General features: G+C 37.0%; 1 protein-coding gene across 1 annotated transcript in view; it reads right to left on the minus strand.

The window, feature by feature from the left end:
- Positions 1-20,055, minus strand: part of DPYD (dihydropyrimidine dehydrogenase) — a 1,024,364-nt gene that overhangs the window by 937,416 nt on the left and 66,893 nt on the right. Inside the window, exon 2 of the mRNA XM_027868249.1 lies at positions 8,132-8,242. Coding sequence (XP_027724050.1) covers positions 8,132-8,242 — 111 coding nt within the window. The remainder of the gene's footprint in view (positions 1-8,131; positions 8,243-20,055) is intronic.

Raw genomic sequence — 20,055 nt, forward strand, 5'->3', positions numbered from 1 at the left:
CATTCCCATGTCTCTCCCATTCTCAAAAAATTCTTACTTTATTCACCCAACCTCACTTATATCTCTATCTTTTATATCTTATCATCTCATATCTCGCTTCCTTTTTGAGGCTAAACTTGAGAAAGTCTTCTTCAATCAGCAATATGTGGACTTCCTTTCCTCTCAGTCTCTTCTAATCCTCTGCTATCTGGCTTCTGACCTCATCATTCAACTGAAACTACTCTTTCTGAAGTTATCAACAACTTTTAAATTGCCAAATCTTATAGCCTTTTTTTCAGATCTCATTCTTCTTGAAGTCTGCAGGCATTTCAGAAGAACCTTTGGCTGCTGTTAGATTGTGAGCCTCTAAAGGCACCTAACCTCATAGAATTATGGGATGCAGAGCTGACAAGGACCCCAGACACCATCTAGTCCACCCCCTTCACTTTAAAAGTGATGAAACAGAGGCCCACTGAGGTGAACGGACTTTTCCAAGATTACTAGGTAGTAGCAGAGATAGGATTCTGTACAGAGGTTGGTAAACAACATATTTCACGTCTTCCCTGAGCACAGAGCAAGGGGATATAGATGCAGGCTGCAGCAGAAGGGAATTTTTAGAGAACTAAAATAACTTCACGGCTGTGAGGGTTGTAGCCCCCTCCCTGCCCTTGAATCCCTCTAACGTTTACAACCAAGGCCATTTTACCCTAGAACTTGTCTCTGTCCCTGAGAAGGAGTGTGTCTGCAGTGTGTGACACTGTTGAACACCTCTTCTCAATATTCTCTTCTTTTTTGGTTTTTGGTTTGCTGCTCTTTCCCCATTGGTGTCTTACCTGTCTGGCCTCTCATTCTCAATCTCCTTTGACGAATCTTCATCTAAGTCTTACTGGCTAACAGTAGGTATCCTCCCAAGCCTCTGTCCAGAGCTCTCTTCTCCTTTCCTTCTACGCTATTTCATTTGGTGATGTCATTACGCTTGGTAAGTTCAATTTAGATGATTCTCAAACCTATTTGTCCAGCCCTAGTCTGTCTCCTAATCTCCTGTTTCATAGCTCTGTTAACTGGACATCTCAAACCTGATATTTCATGAACTCCACACTTTCTGTCACTCCTTAGATCCAGTAAGTTGTCAAGGTGATGAGGGTTTGTTGCAGAGTAGCAACAGCATAATAACAAAGAAAGAGGCATATACAGGAAAGATATATTATAAAGGTAGAATCAACAGGAACAGGCAACCCATTGGTGAAGGGCGTAAGAAAGAGACTGAGGAGTATGGAATGATATCTGGGTAGTAAAACTTGGAGACTAAAAGGATGGTGGTGCCCTGGAGAGTAACAGGACACTTAAGAAGAGCTGGAGGTGAGGGCGTTGATGTGGAAGAAAATCAGTTCAATTTTGGATATGCTGAGTTTAAGATCCAACTGGATATCCAGTTCAAAATATCCAAAAGGCAGCTGAAGATATGAGACTATTAGTTAGGAAAGACGTTAAGGCTGGAAAAAATAGAACTAAAAATCACATGAATAGACATTATAACTGAATATTTGGGAGCTAATTGAACCAAATAGCATAAAGGGAGAAAAGGGCTCAGGATAGAGCTTTGGGAAACATCCAAGGTTAGTATAGGAGACCTGGATGAAGACCCAGCAAGGAAGTTTGAGAAAGAGCTGGCAGAGAGGTAGAAAAAGAACCAGGAGAGAGAAATAGCTTCCAGAATGAGGAAGGTAACACTATCCCATCAACTGTAGAAGTAGTGACAGGAGGACTAAAGCAAGAACTGGAGCTAGCGAGAAAAGCCAAGGACAAATACTGTGAGGAAAAGAAGGAGCAAAAAAAAGTAGAGAATATCTGCTTAGGGTGGTTGGGAAGATGATGAGAACAGACAAGAGAAAGAAGGCAGAGTCACTTGAATCTTACTTTGTTTCTATTTTTTTTTTCCTTCAAGGAGAATGATCTTTACACTGGAAGAAACAGAATAGAAATGATTAGCAGGAAATTAGTATCCAAGACAGGTAAGCAAATAGTGACATAGCTCCTAGTTGCCCTTGGTGAATTCAAGTCACCTGGTTCAGATAAACTATATCATCTGGTCTTGATAGAATTAGCTAATGAAATTAGTGAGCTCTGTCAATAATATCTGAAACATTGTGAAGAGTAGAGTTAGCAAATGATTGGAGAAAGGCAAATGCCATACTGCTTCTCAAAAAAAAAAAAAAAAGGAAGAATAGAGTCTGCAAAAAAAAAATAAGCCAATAAACAATGTTGATTTCTTGGGAAAATTCTAGAACGGATGATTAAAGAGATAGTAGATGAGCAATAAGAAAAGGAAACAGTGATTACAAACAATCAGAATGGTTTCATCCAGAGCAGGTCATGCCAGACTGACCATTTTCTTTTCTGACAAGATTACTTAACTATTAGAAACTAGGAATGCTGTGGATATGTAGCTCATTTAGATTTTAGCAAACTTTTGATTAAGTATCTCATTATTCTTGTAGAGGTAGAGACATATGAATTAGATAATAATCTAATTAGGTTCAGAACTGATTGAATGGAGGGATTCAAAGAGTTCAATGTCAAACTTTAATCAATGGTTAAATATCAATGTAGCAAGAGATCTCCAGTGAACTGCCTCACACATCTTTGCTTACCTCATGCTATTAAACATGTTTGTCAATGACTTCAATAAAGGCATAGACAGTATATTCATTTGATTTGCAGGCGACACAAAGCTGGGGGGTAGGAAAGATAGCTAACTCGATAGATGACAGTCAGGATAGAAAATAATCCTGACAGATACTGTGATGAATCTAATAAGATGAAATTCAAAAGGGATGAATGAAAAGTGTTATACATAAGTACAATCTTAGGTTGTTAAGAGGACTATAGCTTCCAGGGAATAGTTAGGTGTTAGTTACTTTGTACTTTGACTCATAGTTGATGGAGCAGGGAATAAGACTGCTTGAACTGGAGTGAGGTAGACCTGAGTTTAAATCCAACCTCAGACACTGTTTAGCTTTGTGACCCTCGGCAAATAACTTAACTTCTGCCTGCCTCAATCTCCTTATCTATAAAATTGAGATAAGAATAGCACCTACCTCTCAGGGCTGCTGTGAGGATAATATTTATAAAGTCCTTTGCAAACCTTAAAGAACTATTTAAATGCTAGCTATTTCAACGTTAACATTAATAATAAAGTTGAGACTGGCAGGAGGAAGGAAAACAAGATGGCATAGATTCCTGAGTCCATGTTGAAAGGACAAGATATGTTTAATTAACAAGAAGATTAATGAAAAAAATACAGTAGTTGCTTTCAATCAACTGAAGGTTTATTGTTTGGAGGAAGAATTGGGCTGGTTGTCTTTTGCTGTGGAGAACAGAACCAGAGGTGATGGTTAGAAGATGTCAATACACAATTCTTGCATGATATCAGGAGAAAGTTCTTAACAATCCAAATAAAATAGTCTTCCTTCCAAGGTCATGGGTTCTATTTGGAAGTCTTAAGCAGAGGTTGGACAACCATTTGTCAGGAACATTATGGCAGGTATTCTTCTTATGTGTAAATGGTGAACCATTCCATTATCTTTGCCAAAAAAAAAAAAAAACCCCAATTGGGGGCACGAAGAAGCAGATAGGACTGAAACGACTGAACAACAACAACAACAACAACATGAATTGTACTAGATGGTTGCTAAGGTCTTAAATACTTTGATTCTTCAGACAACCAGGTTGTACAGTGGAGAGAGTACTAGACTTGGAATCTGGAAGACCTGGGTTCAAAAGTGGACTCAAGAACTCTAGCTGTGTGAGCCTGGGTAAGTCACTTAACCATTACTTCAGTTATATCATTTGTAAAATGGGGATTATAACCACACGTACCTCCCAGAGTTGTTGTGAGGATCAAATGAGATAATATTTGTAAACCACTATGTACAATTTAAAATGCTATATGAATACCGTTGTTGTTGCTGTGTTAATAGCCAAAATTAAAACTGAACTTTATAGCAGTCCTTTCACTTAAGTATGTGAAAAGACATTCCTCTCTTTCCTACAGGGCCACCATGATGGGAAGTCTCATTTTTAGATAGGTATTTTTATCCATGAATTGAAAGTTTTTAGTAGTACAAAGCAATGTAAACATGTTAATAAAATATGTATATATTTATATGTGTATATAAACATAGATATCATTTGTATCCCTCTTCTAACATAAGGTATTTCTAACTAAAATTACACAAAGTGTATATACACACATACATACATACATACAAAGTGCTTACATGAATATCATCATAGTATTTAGCAAGGAACATATCTACATTTTTGTTTTTAAATTATATTTGATTTTTTTAATTAATAAAAATAATTTTTCTCTCCCTTCCACAACCTCCTCCCCATTAGTGAAAAAAAAAGAAAAATAAGAAACAATGTTCTTGTAAGGTTTGTTGTGAGGATAAATTGTAGTAATATGTATGAAGCACTTCAAAAACCTTAACTCCCTATATAAATGTTAGCTATTATTACTACTAATTATTCTCAGTGTAACAAATATACATAGTCAAGCAAAATTAATTCCTCCATTGGCGGTATTCAAAAGATATATGTCTCAACCTGCACCTGAATCCATCACATCTCTGTAAGGAAACAGGTAGCATATTTCATCATGGCTCCTCTGGAATCATGGTTGATCTGTGCATTCATCAGAGCTCTTAAGCCTTTCCAAGTTGTTTGTCTTCACAGTATTTCATATACACAAATACATGTATGCATGTATACATACATATGTAGTATAAACATGGTATATGTAGTACATACTACATATAGTATATATATAACATAAGTTACATAGAATATAAATTATTATAGTATATATGATGTCAATTATTGTACAAATTATTCTTGTATAAATTATTCTTTTGGCTCTTTGCACTTCACTATTATCATCAGAAAAATTAATCCTACAGATATCAACTTCCTTCTTAAATGACTTTGATTTGGAAAATTTTATTTCAAAAAGCCATTTCAGCTTTCATGGGATGGACATGCTGGGAAAGCGATCAGTTACCTCCCTCGGTACCTTTCTTTCCAGCTTAATTTTAGACCATTTCCTTTTCCTCTTCTTCCTTTTTTAGACTCCATTTTTGAGTTAAAGCCTGTAGTATCTGGCTATCTAAATGAGATCCTACTGTGTATTTTTACATCTCTGCAAATAAACTTCAGATCGGAAGCTTCCTACACCAAAGTCAGATTAAAGTGATAAATACAAGAGGGATGCCTGAGGCTCTGAAAATTTGAGTGACTTGCCCAGGGCCACACAGCTATTAACTTCCAAATACACAGGCCTTCCTGACTCAATCTAGCACTCCTGCCACCCCAACAAGCTAGCTTTAATCATTTTTTAAAAATAAAATAAGTTTGTTTTTGTTTTGTTTTAAGACACATCCCAAAAGCTATACCCTAGGCTATTTTAAGTTAGTAAAGTATATTCTTACTCAATTACCAAATCACAGAATTTTAAGAACCAATTAGTTCCTTCATTGTTTCTGTATACAATGCTTCTGATATTTAAAAAAAATAAAATAAACTGGGAGGTGTGTCTCAGAAAAACAACTTCAAAATTTAGGGGAAAAAGATATCATTGATTTGTTTACTTTTGCCAATCTCATGATAATGATTTTTTTGGGGGGGGTTTGGCAGTTGGGGTTAAGTGACTTGCCCAGTGTCACACAGCTAGTGTCAAGTGTTTGGTCTGAGGCCTGATTTGAACTCAGGTCCTCCTGACTTCAGGGCTGGTGCTCTATCCACTGCGCCAACTAGCTGCCCCCCATGATAATGATTTTTAAAGGAAAAGGACATCATTTCTTATTCACACTCAAAGTTTGTATGAGCGCTTGTTAAATATGAAAAAAAAAGAATGGAGTGGCTTTTTTTTTTAATTTGGAAGGGAAATTCATCCCATAAGCATGTATGGAAGAGAATTATTAGTTGCTTTGAATTATAAATTTATAATACTTTCATTTTGCTGCTTAAGATAAGAAATCTGTGAAAAGTTTTGCTATGTGAATGATTTCTCCATCCCAGGACACTGTATAGAATGGCTACAGAAATGAACTCTTTTTTTGCTTTGATAAAGCAGTTAATCCAACTTGAAATGTTTTCTGTTAAGTCCAGGCATTTTGAAATATCATTTCTTTCAGGAAATGTCTTGGATAATTCTGACCAGAATCAATAATCATAAAGCATTTACTAAACACATACTAAATGCTTGGAATACAATGAATAGGGAAATATAGTATCTGACTTCAAGAAACTTGTCTGTGTGAGAATATACACACACATATATATATTGGTATATATGTGTATGTACATACATATTTGTATATTATACATGTCCATGTGTATATATGTATTTGCATACACATACAATTATATATAGGTATACTTACATATATTCAGTAGTTTTTAGTTGTGTCTGGCTCTCTGTGACCCCATTTGGGGTTTTCTTGGCAAAGATACTAGAGTGGTTTGCCATTTCCTTCTCTAGCTCATCCTACAGATGAGGAAACTGAGGTAAACAGGGTTAAGTGATTTGTCCAGGGTCACACAGCTGGTTAGTATCTGAGGCCAGATTTATCTCTATCCACTGTACCACCTAGTTACCCTACTATCCCTAAGACTACATTATTATTCATCATTCAGGGCACCTCCCTATTGCCCAGCAGATTGTTACTCCAGAAGAAGATAAAGATTGTAATATTCCTAGGTCATCATTAACCTGACTTTAATCCCAAAGTCATTCCACCTGACAACTGCAACCTTTCTATGAGGCTCTTTCAGCATATGAAAATTATTTTCTGCATTTAAGAGGCTTTGCTTGATTACTAGGCCTAGGTTAACCTTCTATTCCTTTCTACAAAAAAAAAAAAAAAACCCATAGTAGGGAAAAAAAGATTTTGCCTCACTGAGTTTTAGGACTTCAGAACAATAACAAGGGTTCTTATTTAGATTCTTTTAATAATTGGAAAATGCTCTTATGCTATTTAATAAATGTGGGGGAAAGCATTGCTAATAATAGTATCAGGGTATCTAGGTAGCACAGTGGAAAGAGTACCAGGCCTGGAGTCAGAATGACTCATCTTTCTGAGTTCAAATCTGACCTCAAACACTTACTAGCAATGTGATCCTGGGCAAGTCACTTAATCCTGTTTGCCTCAGTTTCCTCATCTGTAAAATGAGCTGGAAAAGGAAACAGCAAACCACTCCAATATCTTTGCTAAGAAAACCCCACGTGACTTCACAAAGAGCCAGACATGACTGAAAAGACTGAACAGCAACAGTATCACTGGCAAAAACAGAGAATTCTGTAGACCGAAATAAAGGTTTTCAAGCAAAAACATTCAACATATCACCATTTAGATGAATTTTGAATATGGAAAAATCAGAAAAAATTAGATTATTATCCTTATGCTTCAACTAAATGTATTTATAAACATTTTGAACTCAAGGAATTTGAAACAATTTTAGAACAATCATAATTGTGGTTCTCCAATATCAACATTCCTAAGAGTGAGGCTTGGCATTTTTTTAGGCCCTGAGCGTCCTACATGTACCCATTTTTACCACTGATTGACGTACCTATATACCAATAAGTCACTATATATCCAACAACTGGCTTTTCAGTTTACATTTAGAGTTAGGCATACAAGGTTAGCAAACAGTTTAGCAATCTTTTTTTAAATTCAAGTATTCAATTAGCAAACTTTACTAATCACAGTTTCCTTGTGATTGATAAGTCCAGACCATCTGCTGACTAACTATTCTAGACCTCCCTCCTACAAAGTCCCTGTAAATCTTCCTAGTGATAGCAAACAGATAGAAGGCTGGAGGATCTAGGAAAACAGGGCTCTTGATCTGGATAAGCCTAGAGTCCTCATCATCATCGTGTGCCTGTGGATCTGCAGGACCAGGGAGCCATGCACAGGTTTACAATCCTTTGTGTAATAAACAGCTTGCTTCACATACCTTGGAGCGTTCACATTCCTTTTCAGTCTCTCTTCACCCACGGTTCCCTCACACTAAGATTAAAATCTCGATTTTTCATGGTGAATATGAATAGAATTTTTATATGAAATCATGCTTGAGCAGTACTTACAGAGCAGTCTTTATCAGCATTTCTTTTCCAATGTTTCTTCTCTAATTTCTTACTTGATGTGGAATGCAGAGCGGCATAATTTTGCATCCGAGGATTTAATCCCAGGATATTCTGTATAAAGAGAAAAGAAAGCTCAATATTTCATATTTAAAAGTAACAAAAATTTAAGCAAATCAATTTATTTCCTTGTCTTCAAAAATGGATATACCATGTATATAATAAGAATCAAATGTGAATATATACATAGCAATTACATTGACCTTGCTAAGTAACAAAAAAATTTAAGTTAAACTACACTCTGTTCATGCAATATTTTCCAAACTTTGAATTTTATCACCAATATTTTTCATACTGCTACATTGCTGTAATAATGCCTAAATATCCAAAGAATCAAAATTACAGGTCACTTGAAGGTAACAGAAAACTCCATGCTGGGTGTAAAAAGCTTTCAGCATATAATAAGAATTGCACAAAAGAAGAGTGTAAGAGATAATCTGAAAGAATTGTATGATGTAGCATGACTAGAAAACAGGAAGAGCCAGTCAGAGTAGAAGCAAGCAATTACATTAGAAAGTAAGTATATTGTAAGTAGAGACTGTTTCATTCCTTGTACTTGTACCTTGAACACCTAGCAAAGTACTTGGAAAATAATAGGTGCTTAAAATATTTTTGATTGATAATAGACAGTCTGTATTATCCATTGGTACCTATTTAATATCAAGAAACCTAAAGAAAACCCTAAATTAGACCCTCTATGGGGGTCTATGGAAAATATAGGCAAGACTCAGAGTCACCAAGGTTGAGAAGGAATGAATTGGTTGAGATTGGCATTTGGCCATCAGTCTTGAAATGTTCAAAACAATTGGGAGTAATACACTCCGAAAAGATCATAGTATCATAGATCTAACCCTGGTAGGATTATTTAGTTCAATTTTATAGACAAAAGCACAAGTCTATCAATATTAAGTGTTGTAAACAAGTTCACAAATGTACTAACTGATAGAGCCAAGAATTAATATAGGTTTTCTGACTTAAAACATAGTAGTCATACCCCTGTTCCACTCTACTTAATGACAAGGAATGTAAGTTCGAGGTATAGACAAGTCATTCAGTAAGTTTGGCAGGGAAAGAAAAAGGAGATGGTAGTTTCAGTAAGCAACAGGTTCCCCCTCCTCACTCCCCCACCCCCACCCAGGATAGGGTAGATGGTATATATTTGAAAGTAGAAGGAAGAATCAGTGGAGAGGGAGAAATCAGACTGCATAATATGCTATAGGGAGAGAACATCTGAATGGGCAAGGCCTACGTGGGGGTGAATAACATTGAGAATACTGGATATCAATTAGTTTTATAAAAGAACAGTGACACCTTTTAGAAGAAAAATAGAAAATAAGAAAGTACAAAAATAGAGACATTTTGAAATGGAAACTAGAGAAGATAAGGAACTCAACAGTCTCACTCTTGGCAAATTAGCAAGAGGTGGCCAACTGTTAGCAGGAAGAATATATTTACATAGCTAGGCATTGTCAGTGAAAACAATGCAGTCCCTCCAGAAATGTGGTGGTATTAAACAAGATAGTTAACTTGTTATCTTATCAGGGTAGAGGCAGCTAGGTGACACAATGGTGGAGTCAGGAAGACCAGAAGTTTAAATCTGGCCTCAGACACTCATTAGCTGTGTGACCCTGGGCACGTTGCTTAATCCTGTTTTCCTGAGTTTCCTCATCCCTAGATTGAGCAGAAGAACATCGCAAACCACTCCAGTATCTTTGCTAAGAAAACCCCAATAGTTGGACACGACTAAATGGCTGAACAATAACATTTGTGTGACCCAGGGCAATTCACTTAATCTCTCTCTCCCTCAGTTGCCTCAACTTTAAAATGGGGATCACTATAACAGTTACCTCACAGTGTTGTAAGGACCAAATGAGATATTTGTAAACTGCTGAAGATGGTGCTTGGCACACAGTAGCTGCCTGTTAAATGTTCCTTTCTTTTTCTTCGATTGGACTATGGTCTGCTTCATTCTTGGTACTACAGGTCCCAATGCTAAGACCACTTTTTTTTTTTAGCTGCCTTGAAACACTATTCCCTCCTATTCAGCTTGCACTCTAACAAAACTCCTAGAATTTTCTTTTTTTTTATATGAAGAAATTTCTATCAAAGAACAGTCCTGTCATGCCTTCCCAATCCTATACTTGTGAATTGGGTTTTAAAACTCAAATTTAGGTGTGATATTGAGCACCTCCTGCCATGTTTTTGTCTCTGTACTGCAGTCATCACAGAAGTGGAAGGACAACACATAGGACTGAGGGTCATTAGTAAATATTCATTACCACACCCCATTCTGTATCCTGCTAAAAAAAATTCACCAAAAAAAAAAAAAAAAGCAAACTATACATCAACAGGTGGCTGAAATTTCAGTGATGAGTCTCTCCACAGTTAGGTAGGATATGATGAAAGCACTCACATTCTCTTTTACCAGATCCACATTTCAAATCTTGCCAGCTTCTTAGAATCTTTCTGAACCTGGTTTTTTTTCTGAGTTATTTTTTGTTCTGTTTTGTTTTTGCTTTGCTTTTTTTTGTTTTAGCCTTCAAAAGCATAGGTTCATCCTTATACCACACTGAGAAATCACACTACAGAATATGTGAAGGTTTCTGGTAACTGAGAATTCTTTTCTTCAGTAAGTCTAAGACTTATCTAAATATGGCCACTATGTCACCTAAGGAATAATCACTGCTTTTATCACAGTAATGATTAATATCATGCTTTCTCGAGATAACAATGCTGAATCTGAATGGATCAGTGTTCATATATCTAAATCATCCATTCAAAAAGGCTGAAATGACCAGATTGGGTCTGAGGTCACAGCTCGGTTACTTTGATTGCATAGACATAGACTGTGTGGTGTTGCAGTCAGTTCTTTATAATACAAGGCAGTTAATTCAACCTGTTGATGATTTAGAATATTCTTTTTACTATATAACATAAAACCAGGGAACTTAATTCCACATTTTTTTCTATGCTTACTAGGAAAGAAGGTGGCCTTCCCTATTGTAGTTCAGACTAACAGTCATGATAAAAAAAAGGGTCACAGTAGAGAAGAAAGGGCAAAGGATCTAGACACAAGAAAATCTCGGTTTAATATGAGGCTTGTCACTTACAAGCGGTGTGACCTTGGTCAAGTCACAAGCTCTCAGCTTCAGCCCCTTTAAATGTAAGATGATCATTATAATACAAGAATAATCTACCATGCAGGGCTGTTATCAGGATGAAATGGGAAAATGTGTGTAACATAGCTTATAAATTATGGAGCATTACATAAAAGTGAACGGTATATAAGCACAAGACCAGAAATGTGTCATCATCTAAACAAGGATGTCTTCTGCTCCACTAGCACTGAATTCAGGAAAGATGGTTCAATTTAATTCATTCCACTTTCATGTGATTTTCCAAAGTGATTTAAATTCCATGCAACTGATTAGCAGTGAAATTGGGTTAACAGACTGAATCTCCAAGGGATTTATTTTTTAGAGTCAGAAACATCTCATTTAGACATCATTGTTGATTGCAAAATAAGCAAATTTTGATCACGGAGGATGGCCCATCAATTTCATCTTTGATAGTGGTGCCAAGAAATGTTTATTCTCCTCGTTTTTCCAAACCAAAAGGATTAGAGATGTATAATATTAACTTTTTCTAAAGTTGTTATATTTACATTATTTTTTTCTTTTATTACCTGTAAAGGTTTTACAAATCCCAAATATTTTCTACACAGTTTGTGAAATAGTACTTATTTTCACTTTATGACTGTGCATTTGCCTGAAAATCATCTGAAGGTACTTTAATGCCTTTTCATACAGATTTTCCAAATCTCATGCAGATCATCCCTGTTGAACAGCAGACTGGTGGGTAGGCTGGGAAAGCCCCGAACAGAGTAATGAGAGAATTGGGTTTGAATATGGATTGGACTGGATAGCCCCTGAAGTCTCTTCCATTTCTTAAATATGTGTTCTAAGAATCCGTAAACACTGCCTCTGGCTGTGTGATAGCGGGAAAATCATTACAAAATATTTTAACTTCGGCTTTCAAATATGAAAACTAGAGACAGCTAGGGGATACGGTGAATAGAGCACTGGGTCTGGAGTAGAGAAAACCTGAGTTCAAATGTGGACTCAGACACTTATCAGTTATGTGACTTAGGGCAAGTCATTTGACTTCTATCTGCCTTAGTTTCCTCATCTCTCACAGTTCTGGAGTATAAAATGAACTATTTGTAAAGCACTTTGTAAAACTTAAAGTGCTATATAAATGCTAGCTATTCTTTATCATTAAAGTGTAGGTGCTACTACAAATATTATCTACCTCATAGAATTCTTGTTAGAATCAAATGAGATGTCTACAGAACTTTGTAGAATTTTAAAATATTTAAAGGGAGTTAAATGGGAAAATGGATAGGATGCTGGACTTGAGGGACAGGAAGAGCCAAGTTCAAATTCTGCTTGAGATACTAGCTGGGTGACCTTGGGTGACAATAATAATGCCTACCCCCCAGGGATGTTGTGAGGACCAAATGGACATGAAGCACTTTGCAAACTCTCAAGTGCTAGCAAGGATACAATTAGGATTGAATTTCCATTTCACTGCCAGATTCTTTAGTGGAAAGAACAGTGGATTAAGAGTCAGCACAGCTACATCGTTATTCTGGCTATACCAACAGTCAATAAGTCAGTACAAGAACATTTATTACATGCCTACTGTGTCCCATGCATGGTGCTAAGGGCTAGGGAGACAAAGAAAATCAAAAACCAGTCCTTGCCCTCAAGGAGCTCACAGTTTAATGAGGAAGACACCTAAAAACAACTATGAACTGCCAATGAAAAGGTTCACAGTCCAGAGAGGGAGTTGCTTCTTTGGGTAACAAGAAGGCCAGTATCTCTGTATTGCAGATATTACGTGTGTGCTTGTGTATTTATTATTATTATCTGTATTACTCTCCTCTCCTCTCCCTTTACCTGAGGTCTTTTTGCCCAAAGAAAGATAAATTTGATGGTCGAAAGCTACTTAGTTAACTTCTGGTTTATTGGTTAGATTTCCTTCTTAAAGACCAAGCCTTAAACCCTATTCTCTCTGGATCTCAAGGATTGGACAACAATAGGTCCCTGCCCAAGCACCACTTAATGGTGCTTATTTTTTGGGCCCTCCTGGCTGAGAGTGAATGTAAATACTAACTGCTTCTCTTTTGACCAGCCACCCTGAGGGTCTTCCCCTCCCAGTTTGAATTTTTTTTTTTTTTAATTAAAGGGGCCATCCCTTGACTCACTTCTTAAAGAGGCCTATTCACTGAATGGGCATTGCCTCACTCAAAATGAGATCCTGAAAAGACTTTCATTGCATCCTGGGCCTTCTCCAGTTGTCCTGATCTGTATCTGGCCATGGACCCAGATGGCTCTGGAGGAGAAAGTGAGGCTGGTGACTTCGCATATCCCTCCCTTACTCAAATCAAAGTCAATTGCAAATCATGTCATCATCTCCCTGATGTCATGGTCCTCTTCAGGAACGAAGGACAAACCACATTGCAGAGTGTGTGGTGAGGAGTAAGGTATAAGAACACTGGAAAGGTAGGAAGGAGGCATTAGTTATTTGATATGAGGAAAATCACTTATTTTCCCTAGGTCATCGTTTTCTTATCTGTCAGAAAAATGTGTTCAACTAAATCATAAAAACATAGGTTTAGAGTTTAGAGGCCATTGAATCCAACCCCTTCATTTAGCAGGAAACTAAGGCACAGTGAGGCTAAGTGGTTTGCCTCAAAGAATCTCTTCAAGCTCACATTTTATGATTCTGTAACTGACAAAAAATGTTGAATATCATAGTTCCCTGTTGAATGATGACTGTTCCTGCCCTGTCTCCTATCCAAGAAACAACAAAACAAAACAAAACAAAAGCCAGTTCTTTCAATCAAACAGTAGCCTCAACCTTTTTTTTTTTTTCAGTAGCCTTTAGTATGGATGCTTGCTACAAATGTTTCTGAAAGAGTAAATAGATCATACTGGTTCATTACTATTCAAATGTTTATTACATCACACTTATTGAACACAGAATATAAAACTAGAACTCTGTTGGGTGTTATAATCACTCTCCCTGCCCCCCCATCAATAAGTCAGTTATTTTTCTTTCTTGATTCCTATGTTGTCGTACAGAAGATTCTATTTTTACAGATCACAGAATTGACTAAAAAGTACAGGGAATTAGAAAAATTTCTCATTCTTATTTCTGCAAATAAATTTTAAACCAGGGACTTGATTTGGTAGAGCCATCTTGAAGGCTCTACTATAACAAGGTGTCCCCCATGCATATGAAATCATAGAAGGTTCCTTGACAAATGCAATCATATATAACTTTGTCTAACAATCCCCTGAGTGTTAGTATCAAGTGAAGTATTGTTTCACAGGTAAACTCACAGGCAACACCATTTGTTGGCAGGAGAACACAGAAGGGCTCCTAACACTAACAGGTGTTCTAGCACAGGTTCAATTTTGATCTGGTCAGACAGGAAAGCAGCTTCAGAGGGGTTAAATAAGCTGACTTTATTCTAGTCTAGTCTTATCAAAAGAGCATTGCTGATAATAGCACCAACTCCTACAGCATTCCCTAATCACACTTCTCTCAGGGGTGGGCGAGTATAGGAGCACAACTCTTTCAAAATCCTCTAAACCTTGATGGGGGCTGATCAAAGCAGGAACATGCATTCCTCTATGCATTACCCAAATCTCCAAAATGGGTTCCCCCCTTACTGATCAGTACCCACTTGCTTCACAGGGCAACAGACAAAGAAGGCATCTTGCCAACATTGAGCTCACAAGTTACCTTTAGCAATATCATCATGACCGAGCACAGGCAACACTACTGGGACTGCAAGGGAGAAGTTGTTTTCAACCATAATTCATGGGAAATATTATCAAGGATCCTGGAACTATTATCTAAAAAAGAATAATAAAATCCTCCTTACACACACTAAAATTCACCTTACTTATAAGCATAAAATAGGAAAATGGATGCTCACAAAAGGAGTTTGGCATTGTCATGAAAAGGGTCCAGGAAATGGATAAGGGAATACCTTGCATATCATGAGGTTTCACAGATGTTCCTTTCTGCAAATGTCATTACTCTCATTATAGTATATCCTATAATACTGTGAATAGCTTCCTGAATAAGATCCACAATGCAAAAGATTTCAGCCCAGCTATCCACACTAGGACAAAAAAAAGGAAATGAATTAAATAGGTCTACTGTTCAGACCAGGGGTGGGGAAATTGCAGTCTCAAGGCCACACATTACCTTCTAGGTCCTTGGGTGTAGCCTTTTGACTGAGTCCAAGTTTTACAGAACAAATCCTTTTATTAAGGGACTTGTTCTATGAAGTTTGGATTTAGTCAAAGGGCCTCACTTGAGGACCTAGAGGGCCACATGTGGCCTTCAGGATGCAGGTTCCCCACCCCTGGTTCAGACTATAGTATGTAGTTGCTGTATGGGGAGTCCATCAACCTGGTCTATCAGGATTTATATGTTGGAAAGACACTGCATAAGGACAGGGAATGAGACTCAAAATAAAATAGGAGCCCAGTGGTATGGAATACATTCGAGAAAAGACACAGTGCTTTTGATAAATACATACTTTCTTTTGAAAAAGTTCCTATTTTTTCTTTTTTTTTAAACACTAATATGCTTCCATTGGAGAAGCACATAAAGAGATAGATGGATGGTCTTGAAGCCAAGAAGACCTGGCTTCAATTTCCACCTCTGTCATATACTGGCTATGTGATACTGGGCAAGCCGCAGCTTCTTGGTGCTCTGTGTAACTCTGGAAGGCTCTAAGTTGCAGAGAAGAAGCAGGCCTACAATGGCATAGACATTTGACTCATTAGAGAATTCCACATAGCAATAAAGAACAGATCCAGTCCCTACCCCTGTCCATATATTGGTGTGATGTGGCTACAGCTTTGAATATCAAGTCTCTAAAAGATTAGTCACAGGTCACTCAAAGGACAATGGGGAGATGCATTGTGGACACGGTAATATTGCTATCACATAACTTCAGAGAAGAAGCAGCAGCAGATAAATTATTAGAAAAATGTCTTTCTAGCAAAGGAAATAGGCTTTCCATGCAATATGAATGAGCAACAAGAGGGAGACATCCTTTGTGCTCCACTGGAACTTAAATGATGTTGAAAATTCTGGAGCAAGGCCCCCAGAGGGACCTTTGTAGAAGATATACAGAAAAACATGGAAGAATTACACTAGATGAGCAAGTATAGAAGGGTTGTAACCTATTTCACTGTGGGGAATACCCACATCAATGAGATCACAAAGACAGTCAAGTATCAAAAGATATTGTCTCTTATTCTTATATCTCATATGTGAAAGTCACCATAGGTTCCTCAGAAACTATGCCAATAAATTAAAATCCCTGGCAGATCCAACCAACATGGAAAGCCTCCATATAGGGCTAGTGAGAAACTAGTTATCAAAAATGTGAAGACCAGTCTAGACCATCACTAGCAGGTTAGCCACCAGGTCCTGCTGCAATTACTGAATTTTAAAAAAAAAATTTCTTCTGTCCTGTTGGGACCACTTTCTGATCATGTTCTTTCAATGACTATGAAAAAAAATAGGAGAAAAGTAGGCAGTTTGCTATGAATCATGTGGTTTTAGATCATCAACTAATGGTAATTTAACTATTGGTACTCTCTATGTGTTCCTTCTGTTCAACAACTATGCTAGTTCATATTGACATTTTGGGCTAAATCATACTAAAACATGTAAAAAGCCACAAACAAGAAGGATGCTTCACAGATTCTACTTAAAGAGATAAATAAAAAAAACAGAGATTATTGTAATCGCTTTTACAGGGAAAACAAAAATTATTTCATGGGATACTTGGCCATCTTACCTTGAAGTACCCATTATGAAAATAAGCAAAAAAGATCACTATCAAAGTAATTGCTGCTTCCATGCCACCTCTATTATAGAAGATGAAAAGTAAAGAAGCTCTATTTAGGACTTGGCAAGGTCTTTCAAATTCAATCAACCTGTACTTTAATGCTCAACAACTTCAATGTAAAAACTGTCACGTGGAGTAAGACAAAAAAAATGTTAGAAAATACGGTTTGCCACAACAAACATCACTAGATATAACCCACATAAACAAAAAAAAATTCTAAAATAAATTATGGCTTGGTAATGAAGGAATAAAAAGGTAAACACCTCCACACTATTCAGAAGATTTAAACTTCCTGTATTTGAATGCTTTCTTCAAGAAAAGAGTCCGAAGGCAGAAAGTAGATATGGTCAATATTCAATGACTTACCAATAACATTGACTATTTCCTAACAAACAGGAACTGACTGGGTACAGACCTAGACCATTCATCATTTGGGAATCACCTGTTTATATGCAGCCAAACTATCAGCTGGATAGAACAAAGGTCAAAGTAGATGCTAAAATAAAGAAAGTATAGATTGATAGCATCAAGCAAGGAAATACTCAGCTGAAAATGAGCATCATGGGTTCTGCCCATATTTAGAAAGGCAAAAGCAATTATTTAAGCTGTATTTTTACTGCCTTCAGCACTGATGTAGCTAGGTTAGACCAGTTAACCAAATGGTCAGGCCATTTGCAAGTTAGTGTGTAGTATATGAGACAACGAGGAAGTGAACAACAGTCTAGGCGCCTAGGTCTGGTGTTTTTCCCTCTTGAATTTCCTATTGCTGCTCTGTATGGCCTTGGCTTCTGTACTTCTGGGGAGGGCAATGAGTTAGGAGCTCATATGAGTGTCCATCTGTCCCTCTCCCCAGCCCCCAGAGTCAAGTGTTGTCCATAGATAGCTCTTATACTGCTTGGGAGGAAAAAAAAAAAGCTAAAGGTGGGGTGGGGATGGGGCAGAGACTGGAGCAATGATGCTGTATCCTACATGTTTTGCCCCACAGTCAAATATCTAATCTTTCTGATTTGAGCTCAATCCCCCATCACTGGGGAATAATGTTCACTGGTGGGCATCTTTGTGAAAGACTACAACAAAGATGGACCATTTCATATTATAACAGCAATGACAAACACCTATTTAAATGTGCTATCAACTTTTTTTTAAAAAAAAATACGTAAAATGGATAAAAAAAAAAACCCCAAAGCATTGGCTTTATCACTATTTTCTAGAGAACTGAAGGATCACAGGATTTAAAGCTGGAAGGGAACTTAGAAGTCATCTAGTCCAAGTCCCTCATATTACCAAGTTAAACTAAGTTCCAAAGACTTACTCTAGGTCACACAGCCAGTAAGAAGAAGCGCTGTAATTTAAAGCCAGATATTCTGTCTTCAAAGCTGTTACTCTTTCTATTACACTATTCTGCCTTCTTTATCCATTATGAAAGTCATCACGATAATGAGGTCCCACATGTATCTCTTGCTCTTTTCTCTTCTTCCAAATAACACAAAATAGTTTGAATATATGCCCAGAGGAAAAAGCACTTCATGGTTTTAACTGTTTCCTATAGGTAGCCTTAGGACTGAGAGAAAGACAGAGGCTAGTACCTTAATTAGGGCTATTGACAGTAGCTGCTAATTCAATTGCCCTGCCCACATTTTACCTAAAAGAATCTAGGGCCCATTTCACTGTAGCTTGTTCCCAAAGGGATCATGGTTAGCTCCATTTGATTTTCAGGGTTTCGGATTTGTCCACAAACACCAAATAAATGTGTTCTAGGCCAAAGGAACTTCATTGTTCCCCAGTAAAAGACAGACACGAAAGGTAATCTGCCCTAAGTCTTGCGCCAGTTATAAAGAGGCCAAGGTATTACAGAAACTGCACAAACAAAAAAAGCATATTCAATTCTTTGAAAATACAGGATGTACTGAAGCCAAAGTTCTGAATAACTCTGTAGCCTACTGGGCACACACCTATTATCTGGCCAGCTAATTACTAGGTGACTACCAGGTAACTACCATGACATGCCAGTATGAAAGGAATTAGAACTGGGGTCAGTTAGAAAGGTATGTGATACTAATGAATAATGATAGTGAACTTGAATGGGATTAACATGTAAATATATTAATGACTGAATATCACAAAAATCAACTGTGTTCTTAAAAGCATGGTGCATAATCATTCAAAAGATTAAATAATTATCATCAGATAGAGTAAATGAATTGCACAAGATCAGGGGTGGGGAACTTGGAGCCTCGAGACCACATGCCTCTAAGTCCTCAAGTATGGCCCTTTGGCTGAATCCAAAGTTCACAGAACAAATCCCCTTAATAAAAAGATTTATTATGTAAAACTTTGGCTCAGTCAAAAGGCCACATCCGCTATATCACTTGAGAAACTCTGTGAGTTGCTTAGGGGAAAAAATAGGTCATAGTGGCCTTTTCTCTCACTAATTGCCAGAAGATTGAACACACACACACACACACACACACACACACACACACCCCCACACACACACACAGATAAGTATATACATGATAATTTAAGTAACAGGGAAAGTAATATATCCTATTCTATATTCAATGTAATATATATGTATGTATATATGATACTCATATGACATACATAGATTATGATAAATGCGATTGATTAGTAACAAGCAATAGTATGCAATTATTAGTCATTCATTTATACAAATATTTATTGAATGTGTACTAGGGGAATAGTACTATCGGTTGTTTGCTTCTCTTGGTTTATACTTATATGCATTTTTTAATGTTTTCCACAGTCCCTAGAAAACATATCTTAGAAAAAGTTGGTTTTATAATATTGTCGTTTTACTATTCTTTCTTATTCACTATCTGTGATAGTACTTGTAGCTCAGTGGGGTCTGATTATATGGCCCTTAAGTTACTGGATAATTTTATGTTTGCAGATA

Source organism: Vombatus ursinus, unplaced genomic scaffold, assembly GCF_900497805.2.
Source record: "Vombatus ursinus unplaced genomic scaffold, bare-nosed wombat genome assembly UNPS02014787.1, whole genome shotgun sequence".
NCBI classification, from domain to species: Eukaryota; Metazoa; Chordata; class Mammalia; order Diprotodontia; family Vombatidae; genus Vombatus; species Vombatus ursinus.